Source organism: Psammomys obesus, unplaced genomic scaffold, assembly GCF_907164565.1.
Source record: "Psammomys obesus unplaced genomic scaffold, mPsaObe1.curated_primary_1811, whole genome shotgun sequence".
Taxonomy (NCBI): domain Eukaryota; kingdom Metazoa; phylum Chordata; class Mammalia; order Rodentia; family Muridae; genus Psammomys; species Psammomys obesus.
Window position 1 is genome coordinate 15,614,391 of NW_026596120.1, and position 13,844 is coordinate 15,628,234.

General features: G+C 51.9%; 1 protein-coding gene across 2 annotated transcripts in view; it reads left to right on the plus strand.

Moving 5' to 3' along the window:
• The window catches only part of Poc1a (POC1 centriolar protein A), a 70,080-nt gene extending 56,236 nt beyond the window's left edge, over window positions 1–13,844 (plus strand). For both annotated transcript variants that reach the window (XM_055629466.1, XM_055629467.1), the window contains one exon: window positions 11,912–13,844. In XM_055629466.1, the coding sequence (XP_055485441.1) occupies window positions 11,912–12,010 (99 nt within the window). In that variant the 3' untranslated portion in view covers window positions 12,011–13,844. The remainder of the gene's footprint in view (window positions 1–11,911) is intronic.

Genomic DNA, 13,844 nt, shown 5'->3' on the forward strand with positions numbered 1-13,844 from the left:
TACACCTGCCTTATGGCTGCCCATGCTCTCAACTGGGCCTTCCTGAGTCTTTCCTGCTGACAGAGCTGGTTCCACCTCAGTAGGGAAAGGCCAGGAGCAAGAGCCAAAAGGCCTGGCCGTTGTGGTTGGGCTTTGCTTCTTCGGGCTTTTTATAGGGTGAGGCTTCTAGTGCAGCAGTGTCTATTCCTGCTAATACTGTGCACTGGCCACCCCACTTTCCCATGTTGTCCTTCACAAACATGGACATAACCACTGTGCTACACAGCATCCACCTTTCTGTCTTGACGTGGGCAGCAGATATCAGTATCTCTGGTAGAGTCATGTTTTCCCACTAGGCCTTGGGAAATCTGCTCTGCTGCCATGCCAGGCTTGTCCCTCAGAGCAAGAGCTGTAGGATTCAAGGCTACCAGCCCTGCTTGCTTGATGTCAGGTACTGAGGGACTCTGGCACAGGCGCTGACCTGCGTGTTCTTTTCTCTTGAGCCCCTATATTGATGCTGGAGAATTAGCTAGCAGGCAGGTAGAGTCTTGATCAAGTCAGCTCCCCGCTGGCTCCCTCATGTTCTGCTGTGGACTCAGAATCCTGAAGGATTGGTGGGCGAGGCCTCACTACCCTCCTAAGCATTTGAGGCCCTGGGTTTCTCTTCAGGGTGGAGTGTGGAGATGTGGACGGTGACCCAGGAGCCTGGGAGGCTTCTGTCAGCAGCACAGCACAGGCTTAGCCAGCGGCTTGGTGGTTTTGTTTCAGAAGCCGACAGCAGAGTTATTTTTGACTCCAGTTTCACATCTTGCTGCTTTTAAAAATACCAAGCCATGAAATTTTTGCAACTTCTTGCTCCAACTGTTTTTTTTTTTTTTTTTTTTTTTTTTTTTTTTTTTTTTAAATAGTATGCAGTGCTTCAGGCCAGCCCCAGCCATGCTGTGATGTCACAGTCAGTTTCCTATGGCTCATAGAGACTGTTGAGCTCTAATCTAAGATTTGAAATTAAAGCAAGAAGAACCAGGCCATACAACCTCTACTGATTTGGGGCTCCTTGGCAGATGAGTTTGCCAAATGTTCAGATCCCTGAGCTCTGCTGATCCCATTCAACAACACCAAGGGTTTTTGTGTGATTTGGGGATTTAGATACCGTTAACCAACTCCGTCCTGCCAAGTCCTGGCAGTTCCCTGCTTCATGGGCTACTGGGGTAAAGTGTCTCCTTCCACACTATGGGGAGAGGTGAGACTGCCAGCCCGTGCCACTGTGCTGTGGGTCAAGCTGCCTGACGACTTTGCGGGCTTCCGGTGTCCTCCTTTGCCAGGCAGGCCAGCTGTTTGTAGGAACAGACTCTGGATTTTAAAGTAGCTACACCATTTTCCCTATGGGTCCTTCCTTGGAATGCCACACCCAATTAGTCAGGCGGGTACAGAACGAGAGTCCCTTTGCGTGCCTTCTGGCAGTCTCTGCTTACAAGAAGGTACTTGTTTGTTTCCACCAAGACCATCCTCTGCATGTCAGTGTTTGCTAACAAGCACATCTAACTTCCACACAGGCGGTCCAGACTGAGTGTGTCACCTTTCCCTCCATACGGGCATTCATGGGCTACCCATTCAGAATGGCCCAAGCCCCTGCCACTTGGGGCTTTGGAGACAAGAGACTCTCTCTGTTAAGAGGTTACTTCCTGGGAGACAAGGGACTCAAGACATTGTGTGGCCTGTGGTGGGGACAGGCTTGATGCCTTCCTTTAGCAAGGGAAGAATAAGAACGTCCAGCTCCTCCTCCCCAGCCCTGTTGCTGGCTTTGGCTCTGGCTCCTGTGACTTTACAATAGAAAAGGGTGGGGGTGGGGTGGGGTGGCCCTTCCCTCCTCAAGTACCCCATCAAGGCAGTATGCAGTCTCCCCTCATGGTATGCAGCTTATTAGCTGCACTCTAAACTAGCTCGTGTTTGTTATTGCATGGGGGGGGGCAGCTCCCTTGAGGATCTGGCAGACATCTCTTGCTTTCCATCTTCCATCCTGTCTGTGGTTGTGGTGAAAAGTAACCCCCTCCACACACACCCCCAAAGAAGCTGCAGATTGAAATGGGCTGGGCAATGGCTGTGGTTACCTCTGGAGCCTGGGAATGTTCATGGTTGGTCATATGAGATTTCTTCTGAGGCTTCAAGCCCTAGAGTAGTGGGGAGGGCTGGAAGATGGTGAGCAAGAGCTGGGGGCAGGGACACATGAGATGCATGCATGGACTCCTCTTTCTGGCTGGTGCAGGATGTGCTTAAAGATGAGCAAAGGGCCTCCAGAGGAAGGGTCAAACACAGAACACAAGAAGGGGCCTGTGTGAGCTTTAGGGCAGGCGCTGAGGACAGGCCTATGCTGCTTTGAGATTAACCAAGCCACAGCTGATCCCGTGGCTGCTGCTGTTCTCTCTGCCGAAGTTCCATTACAGCAAAGCCAGGGGGAGCTGCTGGCGGGCTTTCTATTCTGCTCAACTCACTTTGATCTGAACCTGTACTGTGAGCCCAAACCCTCTGCACACCTGGGGGCTGGAGTAAGAAGAGAAAGTACAAGTGTTGGGCTTCGCCTGGCTTGATGATTGAGAACAGTTATCTGCCTCTTTCTGATCTGGGCCTAGCTGGTGCCTCTAGAAAACTCAGGGCAGTGAAGCAACTTTTCCCTGGTGGTCAGAGGAAGCTTCTGAAAACCCACCCTGATGGCATGTGCCCTTCTCTGTCCCTGCAGCTGTCCTGTTGGGCAGGAGCTGCAGTCAGCTTGCCAGGTTGCAGAAGTTTTGCAAGGCTCTTAGCTGCAGAACAGTCTCCCAGGCTTGGGGATGCAAAAGGTGGCCAAGGTTCATGCCTCTACGTAGCTCTGTTGGACTCAGTGTAGAATCAGTGTAGCAGAACCACCAAACAGGCATGCCTGGCATCCTGCACCTGAGGTTCTGTCAGAGACCTGGCTTTCCAGCTGGGCCGTACATGGCTGCAAAGAGAGGCACCTCAACCCAGGTCCGTGTTGGCGGGGCTGTGACTTGGTCTCGTCTCTTGTGTGAGCAGCACCCCACAGGTCCCACGAGCATCTAGCTGTACAGATGCTGGGGTGGGCTCTTTTCTGGCTTCTCCTTGTAAGGAGAGGCTGCGCTTATTTGAGAAGGCTTACTATGAAGCCATGAGAAGGTAAATTAGTCAAAACTCCTTAATCCAGTGGCTAATCCAATGATAGAAAATAGCATTGTGTGTACTTCTCTAAGAAAGCTAATCCTCAGTAGAGATGGGGACTGGGGCAGGCGAAAACATGAGGGAAATCCTATAGCCCTGAGATAATGTGAAACAGAGCCTAGACCCATGGGCTCCAGGAGCCAAAAGCTTGTGTTGCTTGCAGCAGACTGAGGGCGGGGGGGAGGGGGGGGTGCAGAGAGACTGTGAGGGATTTCTGTAGATTCTTGTTTTATGGGCCAGCTGTGTGTGATCCTGGGTACTTCAGCATTAGAGATGTCACTGGAAGGGGGGAGCTCCACTCCTTCTCTCCAGAGTTCAGGCCTTGAAGCTGTAAGTCATCAAGTCAGGACTGAAGTAGCACAGAGGAACCCACAGATTCTTTGACTCCAGCTCTGACTTTGTCTTCCCCATTTTCTGCTCTCCTAAAGCAGGGTTGGGGCTGAGGTGTGTTCTCCCAAGGCCAGCCAGTGGAGAGCCACACCTGGGGTGGGGTAGTGGCTCTCTGTCACCCGTCTCCCTCCCCTATCGCCCCTTCAAGCTTGTCATATTCAGGGATTGAGATGAAGGAAGTGCTCTGCTAGCAGACTCTCCACCAAACTTGGGCTGCCCTTAGGTCGGGGAACTGTGTTCTCTACCCTCTCCCAGCACTCAGGATGCAGCACTTGTCCATCACATACTTTGTAAGTGCCACCAGTGTCTTGGAACAGGAAGACTTGGAACTTGTCTGTGAATAAGATGTATACAGAACTGCCCTTATGGTATGAGCACACAAGACGACTGACTGACAGGCTGCTTGAAGGCCAGTGTTGGCACCCTCAGAGCTGAAAGTCCCTGCACAGCAGGTCAGTAGATGTGGACCATAACCAAAAGCCTGAGTGGTGGGAAGAACTGGACTCAAACCATCAGCCTGGCCCCTCCAGCCCCTAGTCACCCTGCCATGTCACTGGCCGGGGCACCATCAGCAAGGCAGGGCTTCCTGTGTGTGCATGAGTGTGCGCACATAGGGACATGCATCAGGGTGGGGCTGGCGCTTGCTAGGGACAGGGCAGAGCTGACACGGCTGCATACCCAGCATCTCTCCTTTGATTTGCTAGCTCACAAGACCTCACAGCAGAGAGACTGTCCATTTATTGCATCTGTTTTAGATGTTGAGAATCTGAGTAGAGTCAAAACCATGCTGCAGGGAAATTAATTCCACATTTTCTATCTTTAAGATGAACAAAGGAGTCAGATGTGTGTAGCACAGTCTGGGTCATGTTCTTGGAGCCAATGGCCAGCTCCACAGCATTCCCCCAGATCTGCCACTTTTACTCACAGAAGTGTGCCAGGGCAACTGAACCCATTTTCTTTGACCTACAGCAGGTAGCACCCCTTAGCTTCTAATAACCGAATCCTGTATTTGGTGGTGGAGGCATGATTGGGGAACCCAAGACCCTCCAGAGAGACCTCCTGGGGGAGCCCAGATCAGCCACAGTCCTGGAAATAATTAAAAGCAGCTTTCCACTGTAGGGGAGCTGTAAGAAGCCACAGACCTCCGTGCACCCCAGAGGCTCAGACCCTCCTGGGATTGGCCACAGAATACCCTTGTTGGGACTTGAGCGAGCCCCTTCTATGTCCAGGGTATCCCCAGTATCCCAGAGCTCACCCAGGCAAGAGCTAGGGGCGTCATGTCGCCCACCGTGCACCCATTCCCAACCAACAGTACATGTAAATATGAGCTGTTAAGTGGGTGTTGCAGTAGCTCTGAGAGCTGTACTTTATATACAAGAAAACTGAAGCCCTGAGTCGAATAACTTAGCCAAATCCAGTCTGCAAGCTGGTCAAGTTCAAATTTGAACACAGACCATCAACATCTGGAGCCTCTTCTTTTGTCACACATGCCAAAGTTCCTTGCTAAGAATCAGTGTGACATTTCCCAGGAGCTCACACCCCTGCTGCAGCCACAACATGCTGAAAGGAGAGGAAGGCAGGCCCCCGAGTATGAGCTGGGGCCAGGAGGGTGGGAAATTGGACCTGGTCTTTAGGAAGCAGTAGTGACCTACCACACAGGGCTACAAGTGCTGTGTGAGTGTCACACCAAGGAATCTGAAGTCTTGGGTAGAAAAGGAATGTGTCCAAAGCAGTGGGAAGGATGGGAATCAAGGGGGACCCAGGAAAGGGAGTCACCAGGAAGCCGAGATGGGGGCATTGTGGGACAAAAAGGAGGTAAACCCCAGAGGATGGCAAGGTAGCTCACTTCTTTCTTCCTGCTAACATGTCACTTACCATCAGTGATGGCAGAGCAGTCTTGATAAAACTCAGCCCTTCCAGACTTGCGTTGGGCCATAGCAACATCTAGATGCCTTCGGGAACCAGAATCGCTTGTGCTGCTTGTGGTAGGGGCCTGGCAAGTGTGTGGTGATAAGAGCTGTTGGGTATCCTGAGTGAGTCAAAAGGACTCTGGGAGTGTTGTGTGATCCTTTAGGCTCCAACTGCCACTAGAGAGGCCTTCTGTGTAGGTGGCGGTGACGGTGCCCATGGTTAAGTAGCTGCTAGAAAGTTTGTGACTGGACATTGGATTCTTCTGCTCGTGGCACCAGGTGACTAGGTCTTCACTAGCGTTCATTCAGCCCCCAGCAGTTGCGTAACGATCCCAGCACCATATCATCTTTCCTGATGGCACCTTAGTCAGCCCTGTGGTTAGTGACACAGCCACAGGAAACAGGAAGTAGAAGCTTCCTCCTTTCCTTCCCTTTCTGGCTGCCGGTGTTGGGACCCCTACTCTAACTTCCTTTTTTGTTTGTTTGTTTGCTTGCTTGCTTGCTTGTTGGTTTCTGGTTTTTGAGGCAGGGTTTCTCTGTGTAGCCCTAGCCGCCCTAGAACTTGCTCTGTAGAACTAGGCTGGCCTCGAAGTCAGAGATACACCCCTCTCTACCTCCCCGGTGCTGGGATTAATGACGTGCGCCGCCACCACTGTCACCCCATCCCTTATTTCTATCCTCTGTCTCTTCCTACCCAACCATGCTTGGCCTCTGCACTCATCCTGCACCAAAATCTGCCTGGCTGCCTGTCTGGTAACATTTCTCAGTCTTCTGCCAGAGATGGCACACTCCATCCCAGCACTGCCAGCTGCAGCCTGAGGCCCACCCAGAGCAGGTGAGTTGTCAGGGGCACCACCCCGTGGGTCGGATGTACACTGTGCTCTGCTCTCTTCCCAAGCACAAAGTGAAAAGTGGAATAATAGAAGACTTGAACAAGAATTAAGAAGGAAGAGTTGTAGAAAGATGCAGGATAAGCCCACCTTGGGAAAACCTGGCCAGGGAGTGGGAGGTCAGTGGTGAGGAGACAGGAGACTGGGCAGGAGGTGGCCATCAGGAGAGAGAAGGAACAAATAAAAGGCCCACAGCTCAGGCAGAGAGCATATACTTGACCCTTTTCACTCTTTTGCCTTTTTTAAGGGGAGAAGTCTAGTCTCAGGGTTCTGGGCTTCCTCAACCCTCCCTAAAATGTCCAGAGAACTCTTCTCTGGAACTATGCAGAGCCCATAGGCACAATGAGGTCCTGTAACCTTGCCCTAGCTTCCCTTGGTACTCTCACATGCCTGAATCCTAGTCACACCAGTCAAAGAAGCCAAGAGTCTCCCCTCAGCCACCTTGTGCCAACAGAGATACCAAGCCCAGGCTCTGTGCCGTGCAGACGGTCTGGAACTGGATTCAGCTATCTGGGGTCCCAGAGCTTCCTTGGGATCTCAGCAGGCCTTCCACAGACACCTCATTACTATGCTGGTACAGGAAAGCATCTATCAAAACGACCCTGGTGCTATGTTCCTCTGCCACAGGGAGTGGGGGCCCGGGTGCCAGACATCTCAGGCTTGGCATTTTGGTGCAGCTTCTTTGAGAATCGCCATAGCTCTTAGGTGACTAAAAATAAAGGCTGTCACTTTAAAGTTAGTTCCTTTTAGGCTGTTTAGAAGGCCCTTCAGGGTGTTACATAAAATGTCTTACTCGCCTGAAACTGTTGAGTGAGAGAAGGCGCACTTGCCCTGCGAATGTTGCCCTAACGGGAGACAGATCACTGTCTCCCCTCCCCTTGCAGGAAAATCAGGATGGAAATAGAATACCATTGTTGAGCCTATCCTAGGAGGATTTTCCTGCAGAAGCCCAGGATGAGTCACACTGGAAGCCCCACCCCCTGGTCCCAGCTTCTAAATCCTCATCTGCTGCCCAGAGCCAAGGGTTGGCCCCATCTCTTCTCACTGTGCCTTGGTTTTCGCCCCCAACACCTCACTACTTCCCTCCCATCAGTTCACCCAGATTGGGCAGCCCCTCCCTGGCCATCTTCCACAGGGCTCAGTAGACTCCTGGCAGGGCCCTTGGTCCTTTAGACTGCATTCCCCTTTCCCACATCAGGGGCTTACAGATGCACTGCCATCCCCTCCGTTTCTGCCCACCCCAGCTGTCCCAGCAGGGAGGACTGACTCAGACACACCATGCTGCTCACTGTGCCTCCTCTTAGGCCACTACAAGGCCCACTGGGCTCCTTGGTCCTCTCCAAGGAACCTCACACTCCCTGTCTCCCCTGGCCTCTCCTCACTAACCTGAGTCTTGGCTCACCCTTCAGAGGGCTCTCTAATTCTGTCTACTTTCCTCCAGGGCTTTGCTTTATCCAGTCTGAGCCACCCTCTCCCCTCACATTCTAGATTCCACCTTACCTTCCCACAGCTATGAAGCCCCTTCCAGACTATTCCCAGGCAGCAGCCAGATCATCTCACACCCTCTTCTGCTCCTCTGAGAGTGAAGGTAGAGCCACGTCAGCAGGCTGTGGGGCCTGAGGCCCTCTCCTTCATCTACTGTGGATGTCTCTTTTGTCTGCTGGGCTCCTCCCCAGCCCCTGCTCATGCCTGACTTCCCCAGCATAGCTTGAGGCCAGGCAGGCCAGCACAGCCCCTGGCCATTGGAAAGCTTGCCATTGGCCTCCTTGAACGATGGGCACCTGTACACCAACTGACTCCTGGACAAGACAACATTAGCTCTTCTTTCTTTTTTTTTCTCCCCCCCCTTTTCTTTTTCTTCTTTCTTTTAAAGTGTATCTGTATGATGTACACACACTTAAATACACGCACACACATTCAAACGTGTGCATATTGCATCGTGCATGTAAAGGTCAGAGGACAGACAACTCTGGAGATTCAGTTCTTCAGTCATAGATTCTGAGGATCAAACTCAGAATGGCAGTCTTTTGTGGCTTACCTGGGGAGCCATCCCCCCCAGCCCACATTTTTTTCTTGCTTTTATGGCTTCTAGGCAAATAAAAGAAGGTTTGCCTGGGGTTGGGGGAGGGGATGCCTGGAGTCTGGAAAGTGCTTCTCAGTGCTACCAGGTATGTGACAAGGCTGCTGGGTGTCCCCTAGCAAACTGGAGTTAGGATCTCTGAAAGGCCTCAGCCAGGACGGACGGCGGCCAAGAGTTAGCCTTCTCTTTGGCTGCTTGTGTGTAGACACTGGGACTAGAAATTGTTGTGACAGGTGCTCTCCCCCTCAGGCACCTGTGACGTGATCTGACATACTTCTATCTGAGGGACTATTCTGGGGTTCTGCTCTCCTGGTCAGAGCAAATTGAGAGACAGCATGGATCACTGGAGGGGCTGGAAGGCCAGTTCTCATCCGCTTTCATATAAAAAGGAGTCAAAGCTGGTGGACTATGGAGTATTGGGCTCCCAGTACTGAAGGCATCCTTTACTCTGAGAGTAAGATCTGGCCTTAGGTCTCAGTCCAGCCAGAACAGACCCTCTGTGACAGGAGACTCCCCAGGGTAGGACCCAGGGGATTGAAATGAGGTGAGCAGCTGGCTGCCCGTGTGACCAGCTCCCCTGCACGGACAGTAAGAGGGAACAGTAACTTCTCTTGTCCTCCGGACACTGAGACACTACATGAATACTGGCTCCTCCAAATGCCCGACACTGTGTGTAGGCACGTGCTCACCAAAGGGAAAAGTCACACTATGCAAAGGCCACGTGAAGTGGCCTAAGGTTCGTCCTTACCAAGGAAGCCCCAGATGTCCTCCATGCCACCCCAGATGTTCTTTCCTTCCTCCTCTAGGTCCTGGCAAAGTGGCAACCTATCCTGACCAATGCATCACCAGGCTGAGTGTGTAATCTGCTACTCAGATGCCTGAGTAGCATCCTAGGGGCCTTTCTGTTGCTGGGAAACCCTCTCCTTTGGAAGAAAAGCTGGGTTGGGAGAGTACAAGTATCTAGCATACACAAAGCCCTAGATTTGATACCCAACACCAAACTGGGCATTAATCAGGCATGGTGGCTCATATATGCCTGTGATCCTAGCACTAGGAGAAAAAAAGCAGGAAAAACGTCAAGGGCATCCTCAGTTCAAGGTCAGCCTGGGCTACAGGAGACCCTGTCCCAAAACAAAAGAAAGAGAAGAAAAATCTAGAATGTTTCTGGGAGGGTTATTCAATCCGCATTAATGTGAGTTTCGGTCTCACCCTAAGATACTGCAGCAGAAATCAGCAACGTGGTTCCCTGGGTCTAGCTCTATCATGGAGATCATTGTTCTCTGTGAAAATGAACTTGTGTGTTTCTTTAGAGTAGGGTCATGGAAGGGGAAAAAATGAAGCAGAGGATACCAGACAGCATTCTAATGTACAGATATCTAAACAGCCTCTCCTGCCCAAGCCCATGCTTAAGGCACAAAACAAGTTAAGCTCAAATGTATATTGGAACAGCCTGGTAGTTATCCCTGGTGGCGACTGCCACCTGACCCTTTGGCAGAATAGACTCGGGCAGAATGGACCAGGAAGTGTAGTCCAGATGCAAAGATGGCAGGGAGTGAAGCTAGAGAAAAATAGTTGGAGGAGATGCAGGTAAGGGGCACCTGAGGTGCCCTTTCCGGGCATGGTGTGCGTGTCTCAGCCCAGCACTGGAAAGGTTGAGACAGGATTGCCACCAGTGTGAGGTTAGTCTGGAGTACCCCTTCAGACCTGTAAACAAGTGTCTCCAGCGCCCTCCATGAGTGAGTTGTTAAACAGAGGATGCTTTTTAATTCAATTTAATCTAATATAGACATATTTAATGACCACATTCCTGCTGGGCTGAGGTACAGCCTCCCCACCATGGAACCAAGTGGAGGCCCCCAGTATAAATCGGGTTCCTGCTAAAAGTGTAAAGGGGGAAGTAGGCAGAAAAGGAAATGCCACCAGCCAGGCTCCCCCACTGTGGCCTTGAGTCCCGGCTCTCTGTCAGAAAGGGGCTGGAAGAAGAGTGAGTTTGGCAGTGCAACTTTCCCAGCAGCCAACGGAAACTTCCAGGAATGCTGCTCCAGGCCAGCCGGGGGCTGTTTCCACTGCCACTTTTACGAGACCAGACCCGCTCTTCATTCCTTGGCTGGCCAACCTGGGGACATGATGAGTTCTTTCAGCTTAGCTCTGCCTCTGGGGGTCCAGTTAATGTTCCACAGGCAGGGATTTTTTATTTTTATTTTTTTGGAGGTTCTGTCCTAAGACCTAGGATACAGAGTCCTCCTATCCTTGGCCAGCTCATTCAGAAGGGGCCAGCCATCAGACGGAGCAGTCTGTGAGAGCTGACATCCACTCAGGATGCTATGAGAATTTATAGCTCATTGAAGGGGAAGCGCTTTCCCACAATGTCCCAAAATATTTTATTAAGTGTATGAAAGCTTCCTTTCTGCTGGATCAGGCTCGAGCCTTCATGGAGCCTCAGGAAATGAGACAATATCTCTTTTTTTTTGGTTTTTTGAGACAGGGTTTCTCTGTGTAGCCTTAACTGTTTTCGACTCACTTTGTAGACCAGGCTGGCCTTGAACGCACAGAGATATGACGGCCTCTACCTCCCTGAGTGCTGGGATTAAAACTGTGCACCACCGCTCCGGCTGGGACAATATCTCTATTGAAATGACCTGACCTTCCCAGTGCCAGGGGGAACCAAGGCTGCTGTGCTCAAAGTGGCTTTGCCTGCAGTGACCTTATCCTCAGTGGCTGATGTGGCCTTTGTGTATGCAGTAGGCATTCAGCAACCCTCAGTGGTGGGAATGAGGTGACCAGCAGAGTCAGCCCAGCAAGTGTTAGGGTAGGCGTGATTGGTGGGACAGCCAGGGATGGGCAGCTCCTCTGCCAAGTGTGTAGCTTCCCGCTACTGACACTGCCCCAAGCCAGGAGAAGCAGACAGGTTTGCACAACCTTTGTGGAGCCCTGTCTGCAAGACTGTCTTGGTCTGTGAAGTACATGTACCCTCAGGTGACTAGCAGTGTAGACAGCCTTTGTGCTGGGTGTGAGGAAGTAAATGGTTCCATGTGGTATTGTCACTTGCCATTGGTGACCCTCATGCTCAACCCCAGGTGGCACGGTCTCACCCTGTCCTCACAGGGTTCAGTCTGGGTTTGGGCTGGGGGGAGGGGGCCCTCACTTCCCGGCTTTATCCCCTGCCAGCCTCAGAAAGAGTGCCCTCAGCACGGAGGGAAGGGTAGTGCCATGGGCAGGAGTACCAGACTAGGGCTCAAAATTCCTTGTGCCATGGTTGTATTGGGGGAATGACCGAGGGCTGTGAGACCTGCCAGCGGCCTTGGTACAGAGGTCATGAAAGGCCAGGCAGAGCCCGTTGGTGGGAAGTGAGGCACCCAGCCTTTGGGGTAGCAGGCTGAAGTGGCTTATAATTATGATGAGGGCAGCAAGGTGGGCCCTCCATCCTGAGCCTGACACCTTTTATTTTGCAGACAGTGTCCATTCTAGAACAGCGGCTGACCCTGACAGAAGACAAGCTGAAGAAATGCCTGGAGAACCAGCAGCTAATCATGCAGAGAACACCACCGTGATCGAGGGAGCAAGGATCAGGAGCTCAGTTGATTAGGGGGATAGCAGGCCAGGGATTTGTACGGGGACTTGAGTAAATAAATAAAGGGATTCCGCCCTGAGGGAGCCACATGTGTACCCAGTCTGGGGTTAGGTGCTCCCCCTCCCCCAAGTGCTGTTTGTTCCTGGAGCCTCTCCATCTGACGATGGGAAGCTCTCAGGGGCAGAGCCACACAGAAAGGAGACTTGAGACCCAGCAGGCAAGGCCACGCTCAGTTTAACAAAAAGGAGCCACTCGAACTGTGTTTCCTCAGAATCCTGGGATGGTGCTGCTCTCTCAAGAACCATGCCAGGTTTTCATTCACCTCACCTTCAGCCCCCTGACTGGCTTCTAAGTTGGCTGCCCATTGCTTGGATGAGCCAAGATTTTTTTTTTTTTCTCGATCTGAATCCCCCCCAAGAGCCCCCAGGGGGCTGTCTGAGTCACAAGGAACAAGCTGGGTAGAATGGGTACAGTCTTTGCAATGGCTTAAGTCTCTGTCACCACATATATTTACCAGGGCTTCTTCCTCCCCACATGCATGAGAGCAAAGGAATCTGAAAATTAAAACTAATTTGACTGATCTTGTGCAGGAATGGCTTGTTCTGGGTTAGATCTAATCAGTCCTCCCATCCCAAGGTCCATAATGGGAGAATCACAGCAGCAGTGGGAGGTAGGGAAGGCTCAGAGACCAAGGGACACCTTTTTTTGCACCTGTTTAGGGGTACTGGAGTACAAGGGTAGCAAAAGCCCCTGTGTACTGCCCACATCCCCCTAACTGGCTTTCCTAGGGATGTGGAAGCCCCAGGCACCATGTTTTCGTTCATTTTCTCACGGGGGTTTCCAGGGCCCTTCCTCCACATCTGGACTACAAAAGCCAGAGTAAGTGCTTTCTATGTCTGAGTTGTTTGTGCCTTCATCCTTGAGCATCTTGGGGTAACTTAGCCAACCAGGGAGGTCCGTATCCCCTAACATACTGCCCTGCCGTGGGGTGGCATGAAGTGCTATAACCTCCCGAAATTGTCCAGCCCTTGCAGTTTCTAGGAGAAACAGAGCCGGAATGTCTGAGTTCAGACCGGTGAGGGGGCCAACCTATGATAAACTGTAAGTGTGGGAGCTTACTCCTCCGACTTGCACTAGGTGAGGAAAGCTGAATTCCAGGGTCAGACTTTGGTCCTGCCCCTCAACCTCCTGCTATACCCCTCAATATTTTGGTCTAACCTATCTAAGGCTCTGATTGTGACTTGAGTTTTGAAGTAATGACCCCTGTTCCTTCAGGTGCTGCACCCTGCCCAGTGCAAATAGTGGCTCAAGGGAACCTGTTGCTCTGTCCAGCCCCACTAGATGGCAGAGCCAGTTGTGAGGGACAGAAGAGACTCTCCAGATGCCCTAGGAAACTGCGGAATGGGAAGCCTGGTGGCTGCTCTGGCAGGAAAGCTGCTCAGCTGCCTCGGGACATAGTAAGCACCCACCCCATGAGCCTTAGCTGGCAGCCAACTCAAAGGGGCCGGACTTGTCATCCCCTCCCATGCTGATTCTGCTGCCCAGCATGGGCTCTCTTGGTGGAGGCAGGCCCAGTGTAGACAGGCCCACGTGGGAGCATGAGCCTTTAATTCCAGCACTCAGGAGGTAGAGGCAAGCAGGCCTCACAGTGAGACCCTGTCTCATAAAAGCAGGTGAGGAGAGGGGTAGGAGGACAGCATCAGCTCTCATCCCGCTCTGCTTCCTGGCTGTGAGTTCACAGAAACCAGCAGCTCATGCTGCCTTGACTTCCCTGCCATGATGAACTGTAAACCAAATAAACCTTTCTTCCTGAA